Source organism: Talpa europaea (genome assembly GCF_964194135.1).
Source record: "Talpa europaea genome assembly, chromosome: 6".
Lineage (NCBI taxonomy): Eukaryota > Metazoa > Chordata > Mammalia > Eulipotyphla > Talpidae > Talpa > Talpa europaea.
The window spans coordinates 27,850,934-27,862,215 of NC_140072.1; the positions used below are offsets into that span (position 1 = coordinate 27,850,934).

An 11,282-nucleotide genomic window follows, 5' to 3' on the forward strand; every position below is an offset into this window, starting at 1 on the left:
TCTGGGCTGTACGCTAGAGAGTCCCATTCTTGAGGGCTGGGATGAGCAATGAGCAGAAGCAAGACTGTTATTTAGATTCTAACTTTTCCCAAAAAAGATATCTCTTTGAAGTATAATGATAAGGGCAAAGCCCACTAAGAGGGAACTGGAACCCAAGAGTGGCAAGTTAATAAATTACACTCAGTGAAGCTCGCCTCGGGGAAGCTACCACCCTCCAGGCCAGGTTGATCCTGTGGGCAGCTATACTGAATCCCTGAGGGTAAGATCAGCATCACTATTATTGAAAATTCCCCGCTGGTCCCTGTGTGCAGCCCAGCCTGAGAGCCCCTGCTCTGGACACCAGTGAGTTATATCGCAGGTTAGAGCCACATCTGCAGGCTCACTATTTTGTGATTTGTATATGACAAAATGGAGCAGTGATAGGAAGTGAGCGATTCATCTCCCAGTATTCAAAAATAGAGAAAATGTGGATTTGGGGTCCTTTGAGATGCATGTTATGAAAGCAAACTTCTAGAAGTTTTTGTGAAAAGACAGTTTGTGGATACTTAGCGGGAAATAGTAATTACTTGGAGCCAATTAACTTCATTTCCAGACTGGTAGACCAGTGAATGCTGCAGGCATTGTGTATCTTTATTCCGGCAAAGCAATTGGAAGTCTCTGACCGCATCCTTCTGAACAAGATGAAAAAAGTGACCAAGGATGGTTAATTCACAATGGGCTTAACAAGCAAACCCCAAAGAGTGCTGGTTGGTCTGGCCAGAGGGCTTTTGTAGAGGTCCAGTTGAAGGGCTCCTGACCTGACCCTACACAATATTTTTATATGCATCATAATAAAGAGGTGGAAGTCATCCCATTAAAGTTTAGGATGACAAAACCTGAAGGACATAACAAATAAGATGAAATACAGAATTAATATCTGTATACCTCTTAAGCATTTTCATGAGTGTTATTATATACTCTCATAATTCTCAGCAGGCGAGGTGTATAATTATCCCCACTTTCTAGCTAAATAAGCTGAGGTTCAGTGAAGTAACAACAAAAGCATTACTTATGGTAATCTTGACAGATTAGAGATATGTACCAAAATAAGAAAATCAAGATTAAGTGTAAAGGTTTCAAAAAATCAATTTCAAAAAAGACAAGATTGGGGTTTGTTTTACTTTCCTAGAGCTGCCATTAAAAAGTACCACAAACTGAATGTCTTAAAATAACAGAAATGGATTGTGTCACAGATCTGAAGCCTGGAAGTCTTGGATCAAGGTGTCCAGACACCTGTAGGGGAAATCGTCCTTCCACACCTCTTCAGGCTTCTGGTAGCCCCAGACATTCCTTGGCTTGTGGTAGCATCTACCCTTTACATACTGTTCTCCCTGTGTGCATGTCTGTCTCTGTCCAAATTTCCCTGTCCTCTAAGAACACCAGTCATTTGGGGTTAGGCCCCCCCTAATGATCTAATTTTCACTTGATTGCATCTACAAAGACCTTAAATCCAATTAAAGTCACATTCAGAGGCACAGGAGGTTAAGTCTTTTTGAGACACAATTTTATCCATAATAAGGTCAAATTGTATTGATAAAATTAAAAGCATCAGTGTTTTATCACACCTACTTAAGAATTGAGAAAGCATTGAGATTATTTTAGACATTGGTTTGAGAGCCCCACCAGGTCATGCCACTGATCTGGCCATTGCTTAGACCACATAGTCAAGAATCTAGTGGTCAGCTCTGGGCACCAGAAAGAGATGGGTTTTTAAAAAGAAAAGATGAGTAGGAAATCACCATGGCAAGATAGAAAATGATCAGTTGGCAGCAGTGCTGGACAAACTGTACAGGAAGCAGCAGGATGGCCACATGAACTCCAGCCTCATGCCCCGATCTGTAAGATTAGGGAATTTTCTTGATGCTTTAGAACAAAGTCATCTGGTTCATCTAGTAATCAGATGAAGACAGAGAAGAAATTGCTGGCTCCTCTGAAACTTGTATTTATGACTTGAGTACAGTGAGGGCTGTGAGAGTTGCGCCAGCCAGACCGGAAGCCCGCATTCCAGTGGCCTGGCCTTCTCCACAAGTCCTCCGGCTGAGCCCCTGGGCCCTGCAGCCTCCGGGTGATTTACAACACAGGCTCTGTGGCTTGGTTTCTCAGATGTAGTTCCTCAGAAGGATCTGGAATGACCTGTTACTGCCTCCATAAGCTCTACCTCCCTCCCCTACTGCAGACACCAGAAATGTGCCCTTCCTCTGAAGTCAGCCCAGGCCTCTTGAATTCAAGACTTAAATTTCTGAAGGGATGACAAAGGGGATAGGAATTCTGTTTTCCCCTAATACCACCACAAAGGTAAGGGACATGCCCAAAAGTCCCTACATTTTTTTGGCCCTTCTATCTTGATGGAATTTTTCCCAAACCTTGGTTGAACTTGTTCCTATTCTTGTACCACTAGTGAGGGAAACTGAGTAGACCGAATTGGCTGTTGCTGGGAGAGGAAACGCCATTAATTAGACATGAGATTGTCTTTTTCTCATGACCCCATGGGGCGATGATGGTCTGGGCTGCCCACTCCAGGCCCTTTGTGAGTCCAGTCTCAGCCTTCTCCCCACTCGCCTCTACATCCCCAAATGAAAAACCCCTCTAACAGGACAGTTCCACTGGTCCTGGGCCTGACCCAGGTCACTTTACTGGTTCTAGGCAAAGTAGTAGCAAGAAGGGTACAGATATTTAATGGGCATGCCCTATGTGCCAGGCTGGAGATAGAATGATGAACTCCACCCAGACTTCACCCCCAAGGTAAGTTGGAAGAAGAAGGATACCTACTGTGGTACCTATTGTGATAAGAGGAGAGAGGATGTGCACCCATAAGGCACAGGGAGGGACAAGGAAGACTTCCTGAAGGAAAAACATCTAAGCTGAGAAGGTAAAGATGAGAAGGACAGCTCAGGAACAAGGACCTGGAGCAAGGAGGGAAAGCGTGTTCCAGGCAGAGGACTAGCCGGGCAAAGAATTAGTAGCAGGAAGATGCCAGGGAGCCCAAAAAACTTCATGGTTCAGCAGGGCCCAGGAGATAAAGCTGGGCAATAGGCAGAGGTGAGATCTGAAGGGTCTTAGAAGTGGGTGGGTGTCACAACCGGGACTTCATCCCAAGATCATTGCGGTTCCATTAGAAGAATTTCAATTGCAAGAGGAAGCAGCAGGCACTCAGGCAGGCTGTGGCTCCATACTTTTTCAGGATTTTGAGGCATACAAAGGAATTTAAGACTCAGTTCCTGCCTCTAAGAAGCTCATGGCAATGATGGGCAGTCACGTGGACTGTGCTGGGTAATAGTCAAGTGTGCATGATGCATCCCATGGCCCACATGCCAAAACTTGGAGGCAGGAGGGGAATTCACACTGACTGGGTATCTAATATGTTAGGGTCTGCACTGAGGCACCTGGTATCTGGATCTCTTGTAATTCTCAAGGCAACCTGAGGGCACTTGTTACCACCCTCATTTACAGATGAAAAGATGAAGGCTCAAGGAAGTTCCTTTTCACAGTGAGATAGAGCTAGGAAGCGCAGGGCCAGGACAAGAGTCAATCTCCCTAGACTATGCAGTCTCTCCTATGTCTGGGCCAAAAGGGTGGGAAAGGCTTCACTGAAAGAGGAAGGTCAAAGAGTGAGAGGGTTATTCCCTGTGTCCCGGGTCACCTTTCCAGCTATACAGTGTGAGCTAAGAGTCTGGATTTAAATATAAGGGGAGGAATCTGGGGTAACTGAAGAATCAGGTTCACAGCCTCTGAATTTGCCCATTAGAGCCTCAAAGTCAAGTCTTGTGCCTGGTCTGTTAGAGGTGTAGCTGCTTTGCAAGGAATAAAATCGGTGAGCAAAGGTGAGCACTTCAGATTTATTCTCTCCAAATTTGAAGGTGCTATGCGGTCTCCATGCTATTAATAGGGAATGGGGTTTCCCAGTGATATTTGCTTTGGAAAACCTCCGAAGCCTCTCAAATTAATAGTCAGGACTTGCACATAGTGGGGGTGTTTTTTATTTGAATTGGTGATTGTAACTGACACGCACCTAAAATGTCTGTAAGGAAAATAGGGCCAGCGCCAGATTGCGTAAGAGATGGGTGAGCCTCATATGTTCTGTAGAACTCATAAAGAATGGCACACTCACTCAAATGCTGGAGATGATACTGGAACCCTTGAAAAACTCAGGGCTAAACTAAATGGCTCTTCAACTAGTCCACCATGGGGCTAGAGGTCATCTGGGAATGACGTCCCTAGCTGTGTTGACTGAGTCTAGTTCCCTAGTACACAATGACTTGTGAAATTCAGAAATCCTATGGAATCTAACTCCGTCAATATTCTCAGTTGACCTAAGGAAATGAAACAAGTTTCCATGACTAATGGACCCAAAATGACTAGAATGTGAAGCACAAACAAGTGAGAGAGAGCCAGTGCCTGGGAGTTTACAGATTAACTGAGGCTCTCGGTACACATCGCCCCCTCCTTAGTAAGCAGTGAGAGGGAACCAGGAAGAAGTGATCCTATCCCTGACAATACAGGTGACCTGGGCATGCCCCATCCTTGGTGATTTTACCAATTGAGTTTTTCTCCTGCTCCGTTCCTTTGCTCTCTTCACCCAACTCCCTCTGTCCCCCATGACCTGGTCCCGTCCCCCTCCTGCCCTCATTGAGGATCCCTCCTCACTACCCTACTCTCCTTCCTGACTCCTTTCCCCCAGTAAAGCAGGCCCATACCCTGAAACCCCTCCTCCATCAAAGTCAACCCATCCCTCCTTCGATAGAGATCTTCAGAAGAGGTGACACCACACCCTTTCCCCAGGCACCCGCCCTCCCTTGTCCGATATGCGTCACTATGGGGATGGGCTTTGTTGTTCCTCTCTGAAGTCCCTCTCCATGAGGGGCCCCCTTTTTTCCTCTTGCTCTGTACACACTGGAGATGGAGAGTAGATAGCCCTCTTCCCCGGGGCCAGCTGAGACAACCACACCACTCCTTGGCTTTCTCGTCTCCAGGGCCACATGCGGGTCCTGCAGTGGCAGGTCCTATTTCCAACCCCTGGGCATTCTGTGTCTCCCTTCTGCTCCCCCTCCAAGGTCAAGGTCTCTGCTACCTACTGGAAGACGTGGCACCAGCCCAGAGAAAAGGCGCCAAGCAGCACTGCTGGGTGCTGAAAGGCTGGAAAGATTAGCTCATCTCCACTTCGTGCTGCCCGACTGATTCTGATCTCTGTCTCATGCCATCTGAACAGATTCCCTGCTGAGCTCACCAGTCCATGTTACCCACTGTCTCCCACTCCACAGCCCTCGCTCACCATGCCTGCCAATTGGCAATCATTTCTGGCTTAATGTTAGCTAGCAGCTTGACCTAAAAGTCTGCTGGTTGAACTTGACCCTTGTTGAATTTTCCCACTTCTCTAGTGTCCAGATTTCCAGACATTAGGCACCAGGAGAGGCATCATGCTGAGGCCTGGAGTTGTCTGCTCTGCTCTCAACCAGTTGGGTGACTCCGGGCATGTCACCAGATCTCTTTGAGCCACAGGTTGCCTCATCCGTAAAATCAGGATAATAATGCCTGCACTTCCAAGGATCAAATAAGCACATGAACGTGAAGGCATTTCCCAAACCATGTACTCCAGAACTGTGCTCTCAGGAGAGAAGTGAATAAGCTATCCTGAAAAAAGAAAGAAGGTATGGGGAGAGAAAGAAAGATAGAAAAAAGTCAGGCAGACAGGAAGGAAGGAAGGAAAGAAGAAAGGGTAAAGACAGGTAGAGATCTACCTACCTAGATCAAGCAAACCAGGTTTCTTGACTTGAGGATGCCTCAGAGTCTCCTGTTTGCCAATGTGAATGGCAGCTCTCCGGGAGAAGTATGAACATCTCACTTCGTCTACAAAACACTTTTTTCACAGAGGGCTGCTTACTAACCCCATGTTGGTTACTGGTTTTCACAGAACATAAGGTGTATTAATGTAATTTCTTCTACAAAGAATAATATTAATCTTTCCACAAGATTTATTCCACCATCCAGGTCACTAATACCAGGTAACACCAATTAATCAGAGTCTGAAAAAGTATTGCCAAGCTCTTTGAGTCTCCTCGGCACTGTGCTGTTGTGTACATGGGGGAGAGGTGACGTGGGGCTGAAGATCTCCACAGTCAGACTCCATCCTGATGCCCCACCATCTCCCAGGCAGCTTGGCAAACTCATTGTCCTGTGTATACATCTTTCGTGTTCCTGTCCCCCACCTTTGTCCTATCTATCTTCCTGCCAAGGTGTCTCTCTCCCAGCTCCACCAACACCGTTGTCACTCATTCTTCAAGTTTCAGCCAAGCCCTGATTTCTCCATGCAGTTCTTCTAACCATTGCACTGTGTTCTAGAAAGAACACAGGCTTCCAACTCACAGTAAGCACCAAAAAGCAGAGGCCATCATTTATACTTCCTGATTTCTCCAAAAACCAGGATTTGTTTGATTGCTGCCCTTTATCCCCCACAGATCAGAAGGCCTATGTGGGGAACTTGAACCTCCAACCAGGTCCTTCTGAGCTGGAGGGTTTGTGGTAGGCTTGCTCATGTGTCCATTCATTAGTAGATGCTTGTTGCAGAGGGGAAAATGCTGGGAACTCGAGGTCGAATAAGACAATGTCCCTGACTTTAACAAGCTCACTGTCTACACGAAAGCACAACTGATGGCAAGTCAGTATGTTGAGTGCGCTAATAGAAATAATGTGGGCACACAAAATAGGGTTTATGGTGAGAGCAGGGGGTATCAAGGCAGTCTTCCTAGAAGATGGCCTGATCCCCCAACCCACCCTCCTACCTACAGGGAGGTCGTATAGAACAGACACAGCTAAGTTATAGGGTTCTAGCTACAGGGAGGAAAGACCAGCGGAGTCTCTGTGGGAGGGGGATTTGAGCCTGTTCCTTGGATCACAGAGAGAAAGGTTTTGATGGAGCCAGAGGGTTAGGGCAGATGCTGGAAGGGGGGTGTATGAAATGGGGGATTTCATTCAACTCTCCCAAACACACACACACACACACACACACACACACTCACTCACTCACTCCTCACACACCAGCCTGTGCAAATCCCACTTCCCTGCTTTTCCATCATACCCCCTCACCTCTTCTTCCTTCTCACTTGGACCATATTCTTCCTCTCCAAGTCTGATGTCACCTCCTGGTCCCGGGGCCATCCATCGTTAACTCATCAGAAAAGCTCTGTGTCTGCTCTCAGTAGTAGCTAGAGGCCTGCTTTGATGAGAGGCTGGTCAGCACGATGTCCACTCCCTGTGGGGGGCCCTGGGGAGGAAGGCCAGCTGTGAGTCAATACTTGCCCCTTTCTCCCCACAGAAAACCAAAAGAGACGTCAATAACTTTGATCAAGACTTTACCCGGGAAGAGCCAGTACTCACGCTCGTGGATGAAGCGATTGTGAAGCAGATCAACCAGGAGGAATTCAAAGGCTTCTCCTACTTTGGTGAAGACCTCATGCCCTGAGTAGCTGCTCCCGGTGGAGTTTGGTGATGCTGCAAGAAGCGGTGCCGAGATTCCGATTTTCCAGAGGCTCAGAAGGTCTTGAACTACTTCTCCTCCCCAGGGACCCCGTTCCCTGTCCACTCTCTATTTATTGCATTCCCTGACCCCTGGCCGGTCCCTCCCTCCTTCTACCCGGTAAACCACGAATAATGCAGAATCACGTGGGGTTAGCAGTTTACGGGACACATTGCCTTGTTTGGTCTGTTGGCAAGCCAAGTCCCTCTCCTCGGGGGTGCCTGGCAGTGAGGCAACTTCAATTCTTTTACTGTAAAGAGGAAAAAAGGTAGGCAAGTTGACTCTGGCTCCGCTATTGGACGGAGCGTCTGGGCCACTGTCATGTATCACCTCCTGACACACCCCCACCCCCACCCCCGCCTACCACCCTCTGCCTTTCTGTCCAGGAGAAGAGACTGGTGCTTCCTCGGCATGGGGGTGGGCACCCTTGGGTCGTGCCTGTGAAGAAGAGGAATAGAGAGAGGCACGGGCGGCCACCTGTGCTGGTTTGCTCTGGGACGGCTAATTCTTGCTTGCTTTGGTCTTAGCTGTCGGGCATGCCGAAGTTGTGTAAGCATGTATCTCATGGAAGAGTTCTCTCCTTATAGAAAAAGCAATTTGATTTTGAACTCTGTTAACATTTGAAAAAATATATATATTTTCAAATTTGCTTTCTAATTGGCCAAAAAATATAAAATCCAATATTAACTGCAGGTAGATATTAAAGGGCTAATATAAAATGAGAAACCAGTTGTCCAAGGCCGTGGTGTTAATGCTGTAGTGGCTTCACGTAGAGAGTCTATGTGAAGCAAGAGGAAAGGAAACAAGTCGCCTCCTCATTATCTTAGTTCTGCCTGAATGCAAAGGTCACTGCAGTGATGGCTAAGACCCTGGGGTTCCAGCCAAATTTGGCTCCCAAATTCTCTTTCCAGTTTCATCCTAAGTTCCCAGCATAAACTCTTATTTATTTTCTGCAACAGTGTGTTCTTTTTGCACACTTCTACAAAATCGTAGTACTACTGTGTTGTGGTTTTTATTAAACATTAAACATGTAAAGTTAAATATGAAATGTCTGTTTTCGGAATAAGCAGAATGAGGATAAGACCTGGGTTTTCCAGAGGATACCAAAAGACAGAAGAGCACCTTGTTTGAAAACGGACAATGTGGCAAGAGGTCATGGAACTTTCGTTTCTGTGTGACATATAATGGCAACTCCTATGGACATTATTTAATGGATGTGATGTTACCTCCTGTAGATACGCTAACAGTGTTACATTCATTGATTTCCAAGGGTTTTCTGTGGCTTCGTGTATATGTTTCCTGGAGGTCATTTGATTATCTGTTTTACTGAACTGATTTAGCAGGGAATGGAATCCATTCCAACCGTTGCACGTGGATTTCCTAGCTGCCCCTAAATATATATACTTGTGAGTGGCAAAGTGGCACTAATGAAGCTTTTTGCCTTTTGTACATTTGAGATTTTTGTATATAGTGTTTGCTGCAAGGCCTGTGGAATTAATTCATTGACTTTAGAGGTATCAACTGCTGCATGTTCAGGCATATTATAAAACTTTAGTCTATGAAAGAATAATTATAATAATGTCCAGGTGCAATACTCTGTAAGTGTATTGGTTCAAGTTACCGAGAGATAAAGTGTGTTATTTTCTTTCTTGGTTTCGTTTTTTTTTTTTTTTTTTTTTTTGGAGGGGGCGGGGGTTGGGAGGGATCCTTTGTATTGTTTATTTCATTTTGGTTTATTGTAAAAGATGTAAGCATATATTAAGCTATATTAAATCTCTCATATAGTTCTCCTGTGCTCTATTTTACTCTGATAGAGATGGAGAAAAGAAAGGAATATTTTTGATGGTTTCGAAGCTTGGACAGTGACTAGCTGGAGGCCATAGAGAATTGGTGTCCATAAGTGCATCTGGCTGGTCATAGCCTTTGTGGCTAAAGATGGCATTTGGTTCTCTATTGTTTTTATTTTTTTAAAAACTCAGGTGTAATTATTATCTGTTCTTATGATAATTTCAAATATTATGCTCTATCCATTTGTGTTTGGCATACCAGTGAAGTAATGAAGAACAGTGGATTAATTTAATTTATCTTTGGTAACTTGACTGTACTGGGGAGAGACTTATCTTCTGGAGTTGAGTACAAGCACAGAAACATCATCATGGTGGCATCATCTCATTTTTTTAGGACGACATGACAATACTGCCCATCATACTCATGTATCACTGCTGCTCTCTGGTATTTCTTCTGCTTCCTTCTCCATGATGAACTTTGAACAACCAAGCAAGCCCTAACTGCAATGCCTAGTGGTCTTACCCAAGGGCTCTGTGGGTGTTCCCATGTCATCAGGGCTTGGGCCCTTTCTACAGACAACTGACGTTTTTGCTGGGAAGTCAAATAATAATACATTCCACCTGGCAGCTCCAGACAGTCAGCAGGTCACCTTGCCCAGAGGTGTGCCCTGCCAGCACCAGAACCTGCTGGCAAGGATGCCTCCTGCTTGGAACTAGAGCTGATCAAGTTCTCAGACAGGCAGAATCAAATCCCATGTCGTCTATAGAAAAAAGCTTGTGTGTTCCTCGAGTATTCATTGTTTCATTTTAGTTTTCACCAGTTTGGAAGCGGACACACTGTTACATTTCTGCTAATTCTTTTAAATTTTTTCAGCACTCTTTTTTTTTAAGAAAAAAAAAAAAAAAGAAGTGCAAAAATGCCAAAAAAAAAAAAATGAAGGATAGTTGTTCTCCTGTGTTCTTTCATTTGAACTTTGTGAAATGAAAATATAATTTTTTCCTCCAAAGGTGAAAAAAAATGCATTCTTGCTTTAAAAAAAGGAAGGCTAAAACAATTACCTCTCTTAAATTATGTGCAAAATAATTCTGGCTAAATATAAAATCTATTCAACTTTAGGGATTTTTTTTTGTATTGTGATGCTTTATTTGTACTTTTTTTCCTCTCTGGGTGTAATTTTAATCTCTTGCCATTCATTAGTGTTATTTCATTGTAAACATTATTGTGCCAAATGTACTGTATTCTAAAGGATGTGAATGTGTATTGTTACAAAAACCTAATAAATACGATGACCGATAAGTCTTATTTCTCAGTCCCAGTGAGCATTTGTATCTCCTTTGTGAGTGGCAGGGTGACAATAATAATTGTTCTACATTTTGTACTTCAGTGATTCCAAAATTCCCACACCTAGACATGTTTTCAACTTCCCCTTGTCTTTTGAAGGTGCACATATTTTTATTTGCAGTTTGCCCTTTGCCCACCCCTGCCTGGCCACTGTGCTTCCAGGACTGTTACCCAAAGGGATAAAGGAGGGGGAGCTCGATAAAGGGGAGTTGGCTCTGGGCTGTCTTGGCAAAACCATCCCCTCTACCTGGGAATGATGGGAGGTTGGCAAGCAAAGTGGCAACCCCTTGTTTTTTGTTTTTCTATAGAAGCACATGCTGGATCCAGTGCCCATCCAAGCCTCTGCAGGACTCATACTCTGACCAGCTGTTGCAACTTTTGGGTTTTGAAGACCAAGAAACTTCTAGATTGGGAGCCCCTTGCAGGCTGGCCAGTGGGACTCTGGTCTTAGCTTGTGCCTCCACTCTCAGCCCACGATCTTCTGGGCTCTCCAGGTTTCTCCTTCACTCTGGGGTTATTCTATTCATCTCCTCCTGCTTCTACACGATTCTTCCTCTTCTTTTTCCAACACAGATTTTTCGAGAATGTTTGAAAGTCAAAAATA

At 45.0% G+C, this 11,282-nt stretch overlaps 1 protein-coding gene across 1 annotated transcript in view; it reads left to right on the forward strand.

Moving 5' to 3' along the window:
* The window catches only part of PRKCE (protein kinase C epsilon), a gene marked incomplete at both ends in the record, with an annotated part of 444,482 nt that extends 436,987 nt beyond the window's left edge, over positions 1–7,495 (forward strand). The window contains one exon of the mRNA XM_084234642.1: positions 7,349–7,495. Within this exon, the coding sequence (XP_084090768.1) occupies positions 7,349–7,495 (147 nt within the window). The remainder of the gene's footprint in view (positions 1–7,348) is intronic.
* Positions 7,496–11,282: the final 3,787 nt, after the last annotated feature.